Raw genomic sequence first — 16,044 nt, 5'->3', positions numbered from 1 at the left:
TTACTTTGAGTTTTTACTTTTGATGGCCAACAAATATCACTATCAAGTTTTTACGTTTAAGTAGGAATTTCTAGAATGAAAGAGAGGGAATGTTGTTAGTTTCGAGATTCTAGGAGTAGATTGAGATATTATTAGTATGTGTTTAATTATGATTTCACTTTGGCTTTGTTTTGTGATATTTGATCATTAGATCAGGTTGTTAGTATTTTATCTATCTGTTCCTCATCTTCAAGGATTGCATCACAATCCCTCTCCGCAGTGTTTATTTATTCTACAGAACATTAATGAAACTAGGATGCAATGCACAGAAAGCAAATAAGTTCTCTCGCTTTCCTCAAAATTTCTCCCTATATGTAGAAAAGCAATGAATAAGATCATGAAGGGGAAAAAATTGATCCTCTAAAACAAACGTTGGGGATCCCAAGTATCTAAAATCTTAACTACAGAAAAAGTGAAATAAACAAACAGAAAATAAGATGAAATACTGTTTATAGGAATGAATAGAATAAGATGCTTTGAATATCGCAGGACGCAGGAACTATAAATAGTAATAGGTTCCCAAGTTCCCAAACACATTATAATGAAAAACTTAAAAACAACAGAATAACATACTGACAGTATCTAATCCAAAGTCGTGATTCTTCCATGTTCTTGCTTGTCAGCTTATATAAAAGATAAGAGAATGACAGCATAACATACTAACAGTGGAACAGACAAGCTTAAAAGATAATTACAGCTTATATAAATGGTTAACATACAAATCTGAACGTCCAGCACGATCTTGCTTGTCAGCCTTCGCAAAGACGTTTAAGGCAAATCCCTCTAGATGTAAATTATCATCAGGTCCCAGCTTGATTGACTTTTTATCCTGAATGGAAGGAAAAAAGCTAATCATTTGGATCAACTACAAGCGCTTAATACTAATGGCATGAAACCAAATCACCTTATTAAATAAACATTTAAATTTAAGATCTACGAAATCAAATAATAAGAGGTTATTACAGAACAGCACATTAAAAAGATAATAAAAAGGCTCATCGATAGTAGGATCCCATTCAAACCGGACGAAAAAATAACCGCAGACTGTCATTGAAACATATGGAATCATAAGCAAGTTTTAGGCTCCAAAATCTAGCTCCAAACACAATGACAGTGACAAGAAATCAGGAAATTGAAGATAACTAGAAAGAATAATCAAAGACTAGCGCGCTCATGACAATTTCTCGCATAAATATTAATAAGAAAACAATACGTTACTATGAAAATTAAAATTGGTGGAACTAGTAAAAACTATCATACTTCAAACCTACTTACACAACTGAAGGCGATCTCAACAAAATTGTCACACAACAGCATGCACTTTCATCTCACAAACCTAGGAGAGCGATTAAAGTTTCACAACATGATGAAAACTAACAGCACTGTGATTGCACCTTTTCGAGCTGGTTCATGAGCGATACAAGTAGAGCATTTGTGGTCTTGGTGCGTTCACTCTGAGGAATCTTCAATCCACGTTCCATAGCATACAACCGACCTTAATTTAGCATATTCAAAAACCCCAACAAAAAAAAAAAAGAGGGAAAAGTAGGGTATCAGAATCTTCCGTTCACGCTCTAAACCAAGCTCAGTTGGATCAACGGGGAAAATCAGAAATTCCTAAACAAGAAATTTCAAAAGACGCGAAGAAATAATAAAGAAAAATTTGCCATTGATCTGAAAACGGATCCAAAATAAGAAGAGGGCGATTTACAGTAATATGCCACAAGAGGTTCATGCTTTTGCAACTCATCGGCACGTTGAAGGTACGGTAAGAGGAGCTTTGCTGGCTCACTTTCACTCGCCATCTTCGATCTTCCCGAGTTATCGAACAGAGCGGGAACAGCGATTTTGATCTTGATTCCAGAGAAGGGCAGGACGCAGCAGGCGGCTCTTTGGGAATAAATCAGGAGTTCGAACCGACGCGTTTCGAGGAAGCTGACGTAGAGGCATAATTTTTCCCGGGAGAAAGAAATATAAAGACCTAGAAAATCACCATATAACAGGAAGTAAAAGTTAAAAGATAGAAAAAAAAGGAAAATTGCAAAAAAAAAAAAGACTTTGGAATGGTAAAAATGCAGATAGAGACTCTTGACAACTTCATTTTGGGTTTTAACAATAATAATATGTCATAAAGTTGTCAAAACCCAAAGTGAAGTTGTCAAGGGTCCTATCTGCGTTTTTACAATTTTAAGGTCTTTTTTTACAATTTTCCACAAAAAAAAGTCCTTAATTATTTTCCAAAGTTCTGATCAAGTCACAAAACTTAAAATCTTATAAAATAACTCTAATATCATTTTTAGTAGGAGGAATTTCTATCATTCCTCTATTACATAAGAGCTTTAAACGACACAAGCATTCTATTTAGGAACTTAAAATCTTATAAAATAACTCTAATATCTTTTTTAGTAGGAAGAATTTCTATCACTCTTCTATTGCATAAGAGCTTTAAACGACACAAGCATTCTATTTAGGAGGCAAGGGTAAGTTAAGTTTATCTCTTTATAAAATTGTTAATTTAAAATTAAAACGTATGAACTGTGAAATAGAATATGTTAATTTTTAAGGTCGTATGATAACAAAGATTTATTCAAGAACTTACAACAAGTGTGTTGTAAAGATAGAAAATTATTAATTTAGAATTAAAATGTGTTTAACTATAAAATGAAATATATTAATTTTCAAAGTTGTATTGAGATCGAGTTTTATTCAAAGACTTGTTGAAAATGTGTTTATAGAAACCAAAAGTTGTGAATTTAGAAATGAAATTATATTAACTATGAAATAGAACATGTTAATTTTTAAAGTTGTATTGTGAACAAATTTTATTCAAAAGCTTGTTATAATTGTGGTGTAGAGATATAAAAGTGTAAATCTAAAGCTAAAACTTGTTAACTACATAATTGAACTTACTAATTTTTAAGGTTGTATTATTATCGAGTTCAATTCAAAGATTTATACAAGTGTATTATGGAGATAAAAAGTTGTTAATTTAAAATTAAAATGTTTTAAGTACGAAATGAAATATATTAATGTAGAATTCTCCTTTGGTTATTGATAAAAAGGGCATTAAAGTTATTTTATAAAATTTTAAAATACTTCTTTGTGTCATGTGATCTAATTAGAAGTTTGATAAATTTAATGACCGGCATCAGAATTTATGTTATTTAAGTATCTTTTTAAAGAATTTTTCCTAAAAGATAAGCATCCAGTAAAGCTTTCAAGGAAATTATAAATATCCTCACAAACTACATTCGGCCAAGCAAGGTTGGGGCACTTGACGGAGAAAAATTGTCTCCTGGTGCCGCTGATTTTGTCATGATACAAGGCCTAATGAAAATAGGCCAAAATTGAATATGGGCTTTAGATGAAGTAAGTTGCTTGGAAAATATGTCCAAGGGTTTGAACCAATGATTTTAAAACCGGACCGAACCGGACGGTCGGACCGGTGACCGAAGTATTAAACGGTTCAGTTTCTAGTTAGCAGCCATTTCAGAGGTTAGCCCGTGTTGAGCCGATAAAAACCGACTTTTGATCTGGAAACTGGAACGGATATTCAAAAACCGGACGATCATGAGAAGGGGGTTTAGAAGAAGAAGGAGGAGGAAGAGGGGCAGAGGAGGAGGAAGCAGCAAAAAAAACCAGTGCCTACTTTATGATTTTTCCTCTTTAATAATAACAAAAAAAATGATTCCTTTAATAATAACAGATATGGGGAAAAAATTGGCGATGAAATCAAATAAAACCTGAACCATTTGCTAACCATGGCCTTCCCATATGCTTGAGCTCGGAGGAAGAAGAAAGAAGAAATACAGGGAAGACGAGAAAAAATGAGAAGGGAAGACCGAGAACTAACACAGGAAAAAAAAAATAATTATCCATACTCTCTTTCTTCTGCCATTTTACTATTTTCAATGTACATAAATTTAATTTCACCCACTAGCTAAACACATTCATCAAGGCAAATGAATCCTATCATTACTCTGACATTTTGAATGACCATCCAGCATCTTTTTAAATTCAAGATATTTGTGCACTTTCTTTTTCCCTCCCTTATTTTTTGATTCTTTGTTTTTTTACTTTTATTAAATTTTTTGAAATTCACACATTGTTTATTTAATTTTTACTTTTATCCAAGATATAAACATATGCGATTTTGAGATATATTATTCCCTTATAAGTTGTCAATTTATCATAAAATTAAGCCACTTAAGTTTTTTTTAAATTATTTGATAACTTGATATTTTATTATATATATAAGTATAGAGTATTTAATATTATTTTTTATTTAATTATTATGTTACCGGTCTGACCAGTCCGACCGAATGAACCGTGACTCGTTGGCTTCTCCAGTTTAACATCCGGTCCGATTTTTAAAACATTGGTTTGAAGAACATAGGCTCTGTTTGGTACATAGTACTAAAGGGGTTGACTTTGGCATTGGCATTGGGAATGCTCATTTTGTGATGTTTGGTGTAAGGACCTCAGTAATCCCAGGACTCCCCAATACCACCTTTCATGGGATTGCCTAGTACCACCCTACCCCCTGGTATTGGAAAATCAATCCTGGGATTGAACTTTTTGGGACCAAGTTACCCCTTACCCATCCTTGTTTCTCCCTTATCCATATGTCTTATCAATCTCCCTCCTTCTCTTCCCTCCCAATTGTGTACCCATTGTCAACTTCGACCTCCATTGTTGGCCTCATCCTCCACTGCTTGCAAAGGTCGATGGCAAGATATTACAAACAACTAGTATTATGAAGCATTCAGAATCCATTGATGTTAACGATTATGAGAGCACCTACTCCGAATCTGTCCATTATCGATGGCGACTAACTTTGTCCTCTACCTCTAGCTTCGTCACAACCATCCTAAACAATGGCGGCCACCGTCATCATCTATTGTCAATGGCAACCAGCTTCTTTGATAAAGGTGATTTTTTGAATAGATTTGGATCTTAGTTTTATGCATATAAATCTAGATCTAGTACAATTAATTTTTTGAAGATAGATTTTGATCTTGGATATCCTCCATTGTTGACAGTCACCAGCTTTTTTGACAAAGGTGATTTCTTGAACAGATCTAAATCTAAATCTAGTACAATAAGACATTCGAAGACAGATTTGGATTTTGGAGTTTATGTTGGATCTAAAGCTTGCTTCAAAGTAAGGTAAAGAAGAAGAAGAAAGGCGTGAGGAAGGGAGAGGATGATGGGTTTTTTTATGGGTATTTTAGGCACTTTGTATTTTTTATTTTGTTTTTTCTTTTTCTAATTCATTGATCCTATAAGCAATCCCATGACATGCCAAACGTAATTTTACAATTCAATCCCAGTCTCAATCCTAATACTAATCACAATGCCAATCCTATTCTCATTCCCTTGAAATCTAGTGCAGCGTACCAAACATGACCATACGTTATAGAGGAAAGGGAAGGAACCGTGAGAAGGGATGGATTTATGAAGTTTCCTTCTCTCTCATGTGTCTTCTCTCTCTAGCCATGTCACTATCTTTGTGATTGGATTTTCTTATCTGCTACTTCTCCTTGATCTTCCGTAATTGTGGTTATGCCCTTTTTTCATTTTCAATTTCTATAGCTCTATAATTTCTTTTACTCTTGTTAAATTTTGAGATTATAACAAATGGTGCTTTCGTTAAGAGAAACCCCTTCCACTAGAATTGTACGGAAATTTCCTCCTACTCTAATAGTCAAAACTGTTTCCAGATTTTAAGCCTTAACTTTGAAAAATTATCATAAATCGTACACATATCTAAATGAAGTGTTATACCTATGGATTTAAAGCTTAGAGAATGTACTTTAATCATGTCAAATTTCAGAATCCGATATAAACAGTAACTTAATCAAAATAGGCATCAAGACAGGTGCTAGAATCATCATATACATTGATCTTGAAGCTTGAATTTTGTTCCTTCTTCTTGGCCTTCACTCCCACATTTTCTCTCTAAATTTTGACAAAGTTTTCTCTCTAAAAAAACTTGCCAAAATGCTCTTCCAAGGAGGTATTTATAGCCAAAACTTATACGTTTAATGAACTATTATGCCCTTGAAAGCTGGTAGAAATTGTAAGAGCAAACTTGAAACTTTAAGTGCACTTTTACATTATCAATGCATCATCTTCTTGCATCATCTCTTACATCATCCTTCTAGAAGAGAGTTAGGTGGCACAAATCTAATGGAGATGAATGGAAGGATAGATCTTGGCCTTTGGATCAAATTTAATCTCTAAGTTTCCTTCCAATTTACTTGGGTCACATTTATTTGGCTTTCTTATTGGCTTTCTGGAGCTCAAAAAATTCTTCTGTTTGTTTCATAAATTTTCTTTAGTTCCAAAAAAGATCTATGAATTTTCTCCAAGCATAACACTTCTTTTAAGTCTCGCATAAAAATCATTTACTAAAATGCTCTTAACCTGCATAATTGAGCCTTCTATTTTACTCTAGTCATTCTGCTGATCTTCTAGAAGCGAGAATAATTTTATAAATTAACATAGCCTTTAAGCTTCCTAACCTCATTTTTACGTATATTTTTTTAGATCTATTGCTATCTCAAATAATTACCTCAATCTGTGTACTTTTTACCGAGTCATAATCTTGTAAATTCTATTTAAGTTACCTCAGGGGTATTTTTATCATTTCTCTTCACAAAAGAGTCTTAGGATAATATTTTCTATTTTTTGGAATTTTTGGAATTTTCTGTATACTTTCCATTCTTAGCCCTATTGGCCAGTAACTTTCTAAAATTACGATTTAATCCCTGCTTGAACTTAACCTCATAAAACATCTCTTTGAGGTTCTAACTTCACTTTTGGTCTGTATCTAGTCTTTTTTTCTTTCCGTGTCTTTGAAACTCTTCTTGAACCTCAACGTTGCTTATATGTTTGCCCCTTAATAACTTTTTTATTTTGCAGTTTAATCTCTAAAACTGCTTTGATTTCTTTTCTTATTTTTGAGACTTATGCTCCGAGGGCCTTAGTAACCTACCTATTTTAGGCTACTCTCAGGGCTCCTAAGCCTAAAAATTGGGATGTGACAACCCTCCTCCTTTACACCTTTTATTTTTGCTTGAACCTCAAAGTTTTAGAGAAGGATTGAACTTATTTGTTAAACATTTATTTCCATATGTGATTTTCAGCTTTGTTCATCCTTATTATTGTTTCTTGAAATTTGGCACCAAAAACATTGCACATCGAGGTCATGATTACTGGGCTATTAGATTGGTTATTGACCCTAGGCAAGGTTTAAAGAGACGAGAGATGATGATGACCTTTATCGAAACAATGAATTCTTTAGTTGGTAGTATTGAATTTTTTAAAGGAAAATATTTATCGAAAGAAACCATAGGTGGTGGGTAATTTCAGTACAATTATTACCTCACCTATTATTCTTCCTTTATGATTATATTTGTCCCTACTAATGCTCAACGTTAGTGCTTGAAATTTGTTACTGAGATCTCTCATTTTTGGGCTATGTGATTTACTTCAAATGAAGTTTCAAGGAGAGGCAGATTTTATATTGTCATTCAATTCTCAATTCCTTACAGTGTAGACACTTGGGTTATGAAGAATTGTGTGTGCCCCTCTAGTGCATCTCTCTTGAATTCTTTATGCCATATAGTTAATGCAATGCTGTTAGTTTCACAATAGGGAGGCATTATCATCATGTTATTATGAATTTTCATAGAGCAATTGCAGGTGACTTGCCTAGAGGTTTTGACAAGATACAAGTTGAGCAATAAATTATTTTCAGCTTGAATCTTGGAATGGCCTAATACTATTGGTACATATTTTCTTGTCTACTATACTTCCATAGAAATTTACTATCATAACTACTTTAATCACCCATCAACGGAAGAATATATATATTCACTTATACTTATGATTTTATATGTGATTATGGTGGTATCATTCATAAATTTTACTCTTCCATTATTTGCAGCTTCAAAATTCAGTGCCTGCCACTAGCAGAGTGCATTGTTTGGCTATATTGTTGTTGACAAGTTGTTTCAATTGCATTGCCTATATCATGAGTTGGATGGTACGACACAAGACCAAGATTCAAGATTTTATTACCGAATTTGTAAGAGCAAATCTTGGCTGTTATATGACACTAGTTTACTCCTCTTATCATTACTCAAGATATTTCATTAATTACTCTTTCTATGATGGTATTATTAAAGGTCAGAGGGCATCATAATTTGTTCAGCACCATTATTTTCTACTTATCATGGATAAGTTTCTGTATTATGAGACGATACAGTGAAAAGCTACTCTATATATGGACTAAAATGTTTACCTTTAGATGGTGGGCCACGTTTTATCAATGTTGTGATACCTAGTGAGCAAATTTTTTTTTATAAGACTACTTTGCACTAACTAATTGAAGATGATGTTTGTTATGCTTTTTCATCTATAACTACCTATAAATGCATGAAAGATTCTAAGAGAAACATATTACAATTATTGGGTATGAAAGACATGGCTTGGAAAGGTTACAACTATTCTGCTAGGAATTTTTTTTTTTTGCCTATTAGTTAGGTTTATGATCCTAGCATTCTATTGGAGTGTCTATTATAAGAGTCACATAAGTTAGACATACCTATTTTTCATTTACAAAGTATTATTGGTGATCATGACCTCCATTTCATTATACATGTCAATTGGTCTGTTAATATGGAGCTTGATACAACTTTGATGCAACTTTTTAGAAAACTTGAAGGGACTATTACTAATACTATGATAGTAAGCACGACACATATTATGAGACACCTAAGTGACATCCAAGAAGTTTCAAAATTTATTTGCTTTTGTACTCCTACCAAAGTCTCTTATACTTGGGTTAATATAATTGCTCGCACCTTTTTCAGAATTAAGGAGTTGATGGGCAAAGGTGCAATGTTAGCATTTGTTTTTGTGATTGCTTCTTTTGTTTACTCTCTGTTTGGCTTGTAAGTCCCTTTTGTTTGATATTTTTGGATTGCAATTATATAGCATGGTTAACAATGGACTTGGGGATCAATACTTCAACTATCTTCTTATTGTTTGAGTATCTTGGCGCTTTCTTGCTCATATCAACAATAGTCATGGAATTAAAACTCAAACCGGATTGGCTGGTTCACGCCAAAAACTGACATACCAACTAAGAAACCAGTATGGTTAAGCATACAAACAAGAGTTGGATTAACCCGATGTGACTTGAACTAACTTGGGTAACTTGATGAGTTAGTGGGTTACACCAGTTTATTTTTTAAAATTATTCAAATTGCCCAAAATGACATGATTTTATTTTTTTAATTTATTTTTTAAATAAAATATGATGAGTTGTTCTTCTCAATCTTCTTAAGCAACATGATTTTGTTTACTATTATGTCTAACTCTCTGTTTTCCTCCTTCTCTCTTGCACAGACTGAGTTGCCCTGGCCATTCTTCTCTCTTGTTTATCTCATTCTGAGTCGCCATTGCTTCTTCCATTCAAAGTTAAGACTTCTGCTATTTAGTTCCATTATTGCTTGTTCACACGTTTGAGTTTGACTGTGATTAGAGATATAGTCCAGCTGTCATTCACGTATAGGGAGTTTGGACACTACTTTGTTTAATTGTTTCACTTCTTCAGTGCTTCTCACTTTTTATTTTTGATTACTCTTGTAGTCTTGCTGGTTTACATTTTTTATTTCACTTTTCAAATTTGGGTTTCGGATTCCTTGTTCATTCTCACTTCAAATTTTTGGTCTCATTGCTGGGGAACTGAGCAGATCAAATCACTTACTACTACAAGAATGCTCAGTCACTCCCCAGCAATGGTGTTAAAAACTTGATGCACACAAAATGTAAATAGTACATGTGCACGTGCCGAATCAAGTAATAAAGAGTAAGTATAGAGTATCATTCTCATAGAGAATCAGACAAAATAATATTTAGGTATTAAAGTTCTTATTTTCAATTAAGTTAAGCAAGCTGGATTATGATTGATCCATTAAAAAGAGATAAAAAAAATTCAAAATCAAAGGCAAACTAGAGTCACTAATCACTTACTAATTTCATAGACTTTTACTTTTATTTAACTAATTAGTCTCAATGTTAATTTAGTTAATCTAGAGTATTAGTAGTTAAAAGTATCTTTTGATCTACTTAGAATCCTTTCTCAAATTAATAAGGATATGTCTAACTCAAATACTCAAGAGGATAAATAAACCAATTTCACTCTTCATCAATTATATGGAGCTCCTAGGTATATTTCTGCAAATTAGATAAAAATATAATCACATAGTACTCAATCCTAGAGCCTAATTAAGACTTTCTTCGTCAAGGCTAACTTTAATACTCAAATTCATATTTAATAGTGTAACAATCCGTATGAAATTAGCAAGATTAAATTATAGTATAGAACAAATTATGTTAACCTTTTTCAAAAAAAATAAAAGAAAATTTAAATTAACCTATAAGTCATACATCTACCCCATATCCAATAGGATGCTTCTAGTACTCTAACAAAATCTTAAAATAAAATAATTTAAATCCTACATAAAATTTAATCATAAAAATCTTTAGGTCTAATGAACTTAGCAACAAAAAATACAAGATTTTGTTAACTTCCTCCTCATCCATAATACCCTTAAAGAAAAAATTTTGATTTATAAGAAGATATATCTCTTAAAAAAAATATTATCTCTTATTAAATTTAACTTTATTTACTTTAAAAAGATAACTATTCAAGCTATTTTTTTATTGATTACTTAATAGGTAAAAGATTCACGAAATATTCTGAAATTCAAATTTTGAAATACATTGAGAATTTCCCTTCACATCTTATAAATAAGAAATAAAAAATAATAATATTATTTAAAGAGAAGACAAATAAAATTGATGAGAGTAAGGATAAATAAATTTAAAATAAATGTGCATTGATATGGGTTAAAGATATCAAGAAGAAAAAGGAAGAAGGAACAAACATGGGGCTATATATAATTTTTGCTAGGTTTAGATATGCAAATTCCTTTAACGTTAATGTCACATCCTTCCATCTATCTTTCTCCTTCCCTTTCGTGCGGCATCTCCACCTTCTCCTCAGATGGCTAGATGCTAAATGAGTTTCATATAGTGCGATCTCTGTCTCTCAATAGGCTGATGTTAGGAAGCTTTCCTAACAAGGGATGAATCTTAATGTGGTTAAAAAGGGATTTCTACTATCGGTCGCAATAGGTAATGGTGTGAATAGCAAGGTGGCACCATTCATTTTCACCTCTGCTATATTTTTAACCTTAACCACATTTTTCTTGTTCTTCTTATTCCAGTTTACTTGGGAAGCAATTCTGAATTGTTTTACCTCTCTTATGCTTCAAGATCATAAGAATTTGTATTAAATGTTTTAACTGCGTTTTGTTTGTTTCAGCAAATTGTACTTCTTGTATTTAAGTTGCACAATGATATTTGTTACTATTGATGTTTCAATTCATACTTTCTATATTCTTATGTGTTATAAATAAATGAGAAATATAGAGAAGAATCATACAGAGGAGGAGATGATGAACAAGAGAGAGTATTTCTCATTCCATTCAAGTGTACTCAATACATTATACATGGCCTCTATTTATAGGTACGGCTTTACACCTTCGATAGAATCTACAGATTACATAATAATAGAGATTATAGGAGATATAGGAGATAATGAGAGATATATAGACATCCACAAAGATATTTGTTAGGATTATAGTTTTGATGATAACAAAGTCAGATAATTTGGGTTAAGTATTTTGATCAATCAACTGATTGATCAATCGTTTATCGCTAAGGTTTCAGATAATTGTTCAAATATAAATCAGGTTTATAGTAGGTATTTGGATCGAAGAACTATTCGATAAGTAATTAATCGATAAAGTGATCGATTATCGCTAACGTGGAAATCACACAAGAGTATGGTTAATTATCTATCAACTGATCGATAATATCAGATAAACAATCGAGTTACTGATAAGAGAACCAAATCTGAAGTGTATTTATCGATCACGTGATCGATAAATCAGTTATCAATAACGACTTCGATAAAAGGTAACACAATCTACTTGTTCTGCACATTAATTCTGTTACCAATTTATCGATCATATTCTCGATCATTTGTTTATCGATCACGTGTTCGAACATTATGCTCTAACCTTCTGAATGCAGGTAATCATCTTTACTGATGGATCGATAACCTTATTGATCATAAAATTATCGATCACATGATCGATAATCAATGTCTTTATCTACTCTTATTTAGTTTTCCTGCAACCAAATTATCGATAACATTATCGATAAATTTAACTTGTTTACATAAATAACTTTTCACATAACATGATCGATAAAGAGTCTAAGGATTGCTATATTCGCATTAACTTATGTTGAACTATTTTTGATCACCTAATCGATCACTGGTTTTTCGATAATATGATCGATCATTCAATTCCCTGAAACTCATGTTTTCACAAAACGTGATCGATAATCAGTTTCTTTGTCTTACAGGATTAAATTTCTCTTCTCACTTTATTCGATCATTTGTTCAAATATTCGTTGATCGATCAACTGTTCGATCACTTCAGATAGTCTGTGTCTTTCATTGAATATATTCATACCCATGGTTTATCGATAACATTATCCATCATACATTTATCGATAAGTTGTTCGATCATCAATGACTGAAGTTTCATTTCAATAACATTTGAATTATCGATAATCTGTTCGATCAAACAAGTGTTCGATCACTTGTTCGATCATGGAACGATTTCCTTTTGCCATGATAATTCTTAGAGTCAATGATCCAACACTTGATCGATAATATTGGTGAACTAATTCGAAAAGTCTTCATTCTGTTTATCGATAACCTGATCTATCATCAAGTAATCGATCATCTCTTCGATCAAACTAAACCAGAATGACTTTCTGCTCTTCTTACAGATAAATGATTTCGTCACAAATCTTTGAATGATAAATTTGTTTTCTCTTCTTTGTTCATGATTAAAGTATTCACCGCAAGACTCTCATTTGCTCAAAGCTTAAAATATGCAGATTAATGAAAACGAGTGCAACAGCTCTTCAACGGGATTACGTAGACTGCGACCTACAGTGTCAGAAGCTCAGATGCATTAATGGCGGAGCCGTTGAAACCAGCGAAACACGCAAACGGAGTCACAACGGCTAGAAGCTCTTCAGTCTAACGGCTACTTAACGATATCAACTATAAAAGGCGCGAAGAAGCATTAATGAAGAGATTGAATACCGGAACTACCACCTGCGATTATTTAGTCTAGCATTCAATACTTTGTTTTTCACGAAACTACTGAGCATCAGTGTTTATCATTAAATTCACTCTGTAAGAGAGCCAATTACTACTCTTATTAAAAACTTGAGTGATACTCAAGAGTGTGGACTCTTGAGAGGGCTTGTATCCTTACGGGAGTAAAGGGGAGTGATTGAGTGATTCAATTACTGTACCGAGGCACCAAGAGTCCTGTCGATCTTGGAAGATAGTGAAATACTCAGAGGTGTTCTGGGCACTGGAAGTAGGTCACGTGGTTTAGACCGAACCGGTATAAATCTTGTGTCTCCTCTCTGCGGTTAAATTTCTCCTTACTCTGACTCTCTGTTTTTATTCAATACTGTCACGCATTTGATTTAAAATTTTTGTAACTCACCCAATTCACCCCCCTCTTGGGTGAGATTGTTTCTAACAATATTATTATATTCATAACACTCCCCCTTAGATGTCCAATGTATATGAATATGCCTCGTTAAAAAACTTCAACTAGGAAAAACCCTATGGGATAAAAACTTAGCGAAAGAAAAAGAGTATATCATTCATTGATACACTATACAATGCTGCCTCATTAAAAACCTTGCTAGAAAAACCCAATGGGACAAAACTATGAACAAGGAAAAAAGAGTACAGTGTGTATCAACTCCCCCTTTTAACAACATCAGTTGATATCTTCGAGCCTGTAAAATCTAATATAACGAACAACCCTTCCAAATATTGTAATGAGATAAAAATGTCAAATATGAATTTCATAATCTTTTGAAATTATAAGACGAATAGTCCTTTTATGGTTTACTCACACGTGGATCATACTATGATCTCTTGACATGAGGATCAAACAAAAATACTTTATCTATATAGCCCTTAAGATTAGTCTTGGGTACCTTCAAATAAAATAATATTACCTCCATGACACCCTTAAAGTAATGAAGAATATTTTTAATTCCATTCCAACATCTTCATATTGATAAAGAACTATATCATGCTAATCAGCAAATGATATATTAGATTCAGTATGGCTAGATATATAAATGCTTCAGTGATACTAAGATGTGGTACTTCTGGACCAAGTGTTTATTCATTACCTTCTGGAAGTCTAAATTGATCTTTAGTCAATATCTAAAGATCTAGCAACAACTGAAACATATAATGGATGTTGCTTATCTACATAATGGATGTGACTTATCTATATGTATTTTTCTAAAAGCTTTCATTTCAAATTTTTTCTTTAAGTAATTCGCAATTTTTGAAAACTCATCAGGAGTTCTGATACTATCATTATAAATAGTACTAATAACATACTCATTTTGAATCTTTTCACAAACAGACAAGTTGGAATAAGTTTACATCATTCCTTCAGTTGATATTAACCACATATGTTTCATATAGAGACTTACTTCAATAGTGTTCTTGAGAACATAATTGTATGCTTCTAGAAACTTAAATCCTTCAAGGATTTTCATGCATCATGATCCATATCTATTCATGTATTGGATTGTTTATATTTATACAAGGATTTGAATCCTCTTGGAATTCACATATAATTTCACTATATAGTGAGTCACTGTATTTTCTAGACGCATATGAGATATTTTTCATACATTATCAAGATGCCAGATTGATAAGACACATAAAAATTTTACTTCACCACAAGATTGTATTTCTCTTTTCTTGTACAAATGCCCATTACACTTCAGGTGCTTAGGTTAGAGATACACAAATCTCCTATTATAATGTTGCGTCTTTTCTTTTTTGTTGGCCAACCATTTTTCTATCTGCATCTCATAATAGATTTATATATAAGATCCTCATCTGATCATATGATATCATCAATCAAATTATTGTCAACAATTTTATTCATTTATCAGTCCCATTTTCTTTTATGACGTAATATATCGAGATCTCTTTATTGCTTTTAGACACTTAAACCTCTTCAGGGGTTAAAGAGTTATGTTTTAACCTCTTTTGCAATTCATGTCTCCTTAGTATGATTATCATGATCATTTTCTTTTTTTTCTTTTCTTTTGGAACCGATCATAATCTCATGCTTTTAGCATGTCTTCAAGAATAGGAGCATTTTTAGCTGGAATATAAGAATCAAGAATTCTTATTTGGGTCAGTAATTGCATCTGGCAAACATTAGTAATGTTTTACAAATGCAATACTTTATGAACTTCTAATTCATACTAGTATATTTGAGGATCTACATTTGATAGTGAAAATGCATTCTATGTGTTGTCTTTTCTAGCTACATATTTTCTCCCCCTCATATTGGGAACATGTAATGTAGGTCTCCCAAATCTATAAATCTCTTTTAGAAATATTATTTTGTTTCATTTAGAGACAAACAAGAATAAGAATATTCTTATCTAATAGTGATCCCAACTTACTTTTAATATCTATTTATGTGCATTATTGTGGTAAAATAATAGATACTGCACATTCTAAGATGAAAAATGTTTGGCTCCTAACCAAAAGTCAATTATAATGGGAGAATTCACAATACATTGGTGGCTTGATGCATTTATGTGTAAAAATATATAAAATCAATCATCCCAATACTCAAATAGGAATTCTGTTCTCATAAACTCTGATCTAGCTACTTATGGAGGCTTTTACTAAGCATGTAATCATCAGCAATGAGAGGAATAATCACTAGCAATCTCAACGAGAATCATATTGATTTCATAATCAATAACTTA

General features: G+C 32.4%; 1 protein-coding gene across 1 annotated transcript; it reads right to left on the bottom strand.

Moving 5' to 3' along the window:
• Nucleotides 1–665: 665 nt before the first annotated feature.
• On the bottom strand, nt 666–1,932 carry LOC114757027 (protein HOMOLOG OF MAMMALIAN LYST-INTERACTING PROTEIN 5-like). Its single transcript, XM_028946026.1, has 3 exons — nt 1,751–1,932; nt 1,434–1,534; nt 666–868 (listed from the first exon to the last, which is right to left on the bottom strand). The coding sequence occupies exons 1-3, from the start codon at nt 1,842–1,844 to the stop codon at nt 731–733; spliced, it is 333 nt and encodes a 110-aa protein (XP_028801859.1). The 5' UTR covers nt 1,845–1,932; the 3' UTR covers nt 666–730.
• Between the last annotated feature and the right edge of the window lie 14,112 nt (nt 1,933–16,044).

Source organism: Neltuma alba, unplaced genomic scaffold, assembly GCF_004799145.2.
Source record: "Neltuma alba isolate B1F8T4 unplaced genomic scaffold, ASM479914v2 tig00001419_pilon, whole genome shotgun sequence".
Classification (NCBI taxonomy): domain Eukaryota; kingdom Viridiplantae; phylum Streptophyta; class Magnoliopsida; order Fabales; family Fabaceae; genus Neltuma; species Neltuma alba.
Note: the sequence above shows the minus strand (reverse complement) of the source record. Positions and strands in the feature narration are given on the sequence as shown.

What these genes read in the sequence shown, in the direction of transcription:
- LOC114757027 (XM_028946026.1), bottom strand. Translation starts at nt 1,844, where the DNA reads ATGGCGAGTGAAAGTGAGCCAGCAAAGCTCCTCTTACCGTACCTTCAA. An exon ending in ACCTCTTGTGGCATATTACT is followed by an intron (nt 1,535 to 1,750) that starts GTAAATCGCCCT and finishes TGCTAAATTAAG; the next exon opens with GTCGGTTGTATGCTATGGAA. An exon ending in TCATGAACCAGCTCGAAAAG is followed by an intron (nt 869 to 1,433) that starts GTGCAATCACAG and finishes CCTTCCATTCAG; the next exon opens with GATAAAAAGTCAATCAAGCT.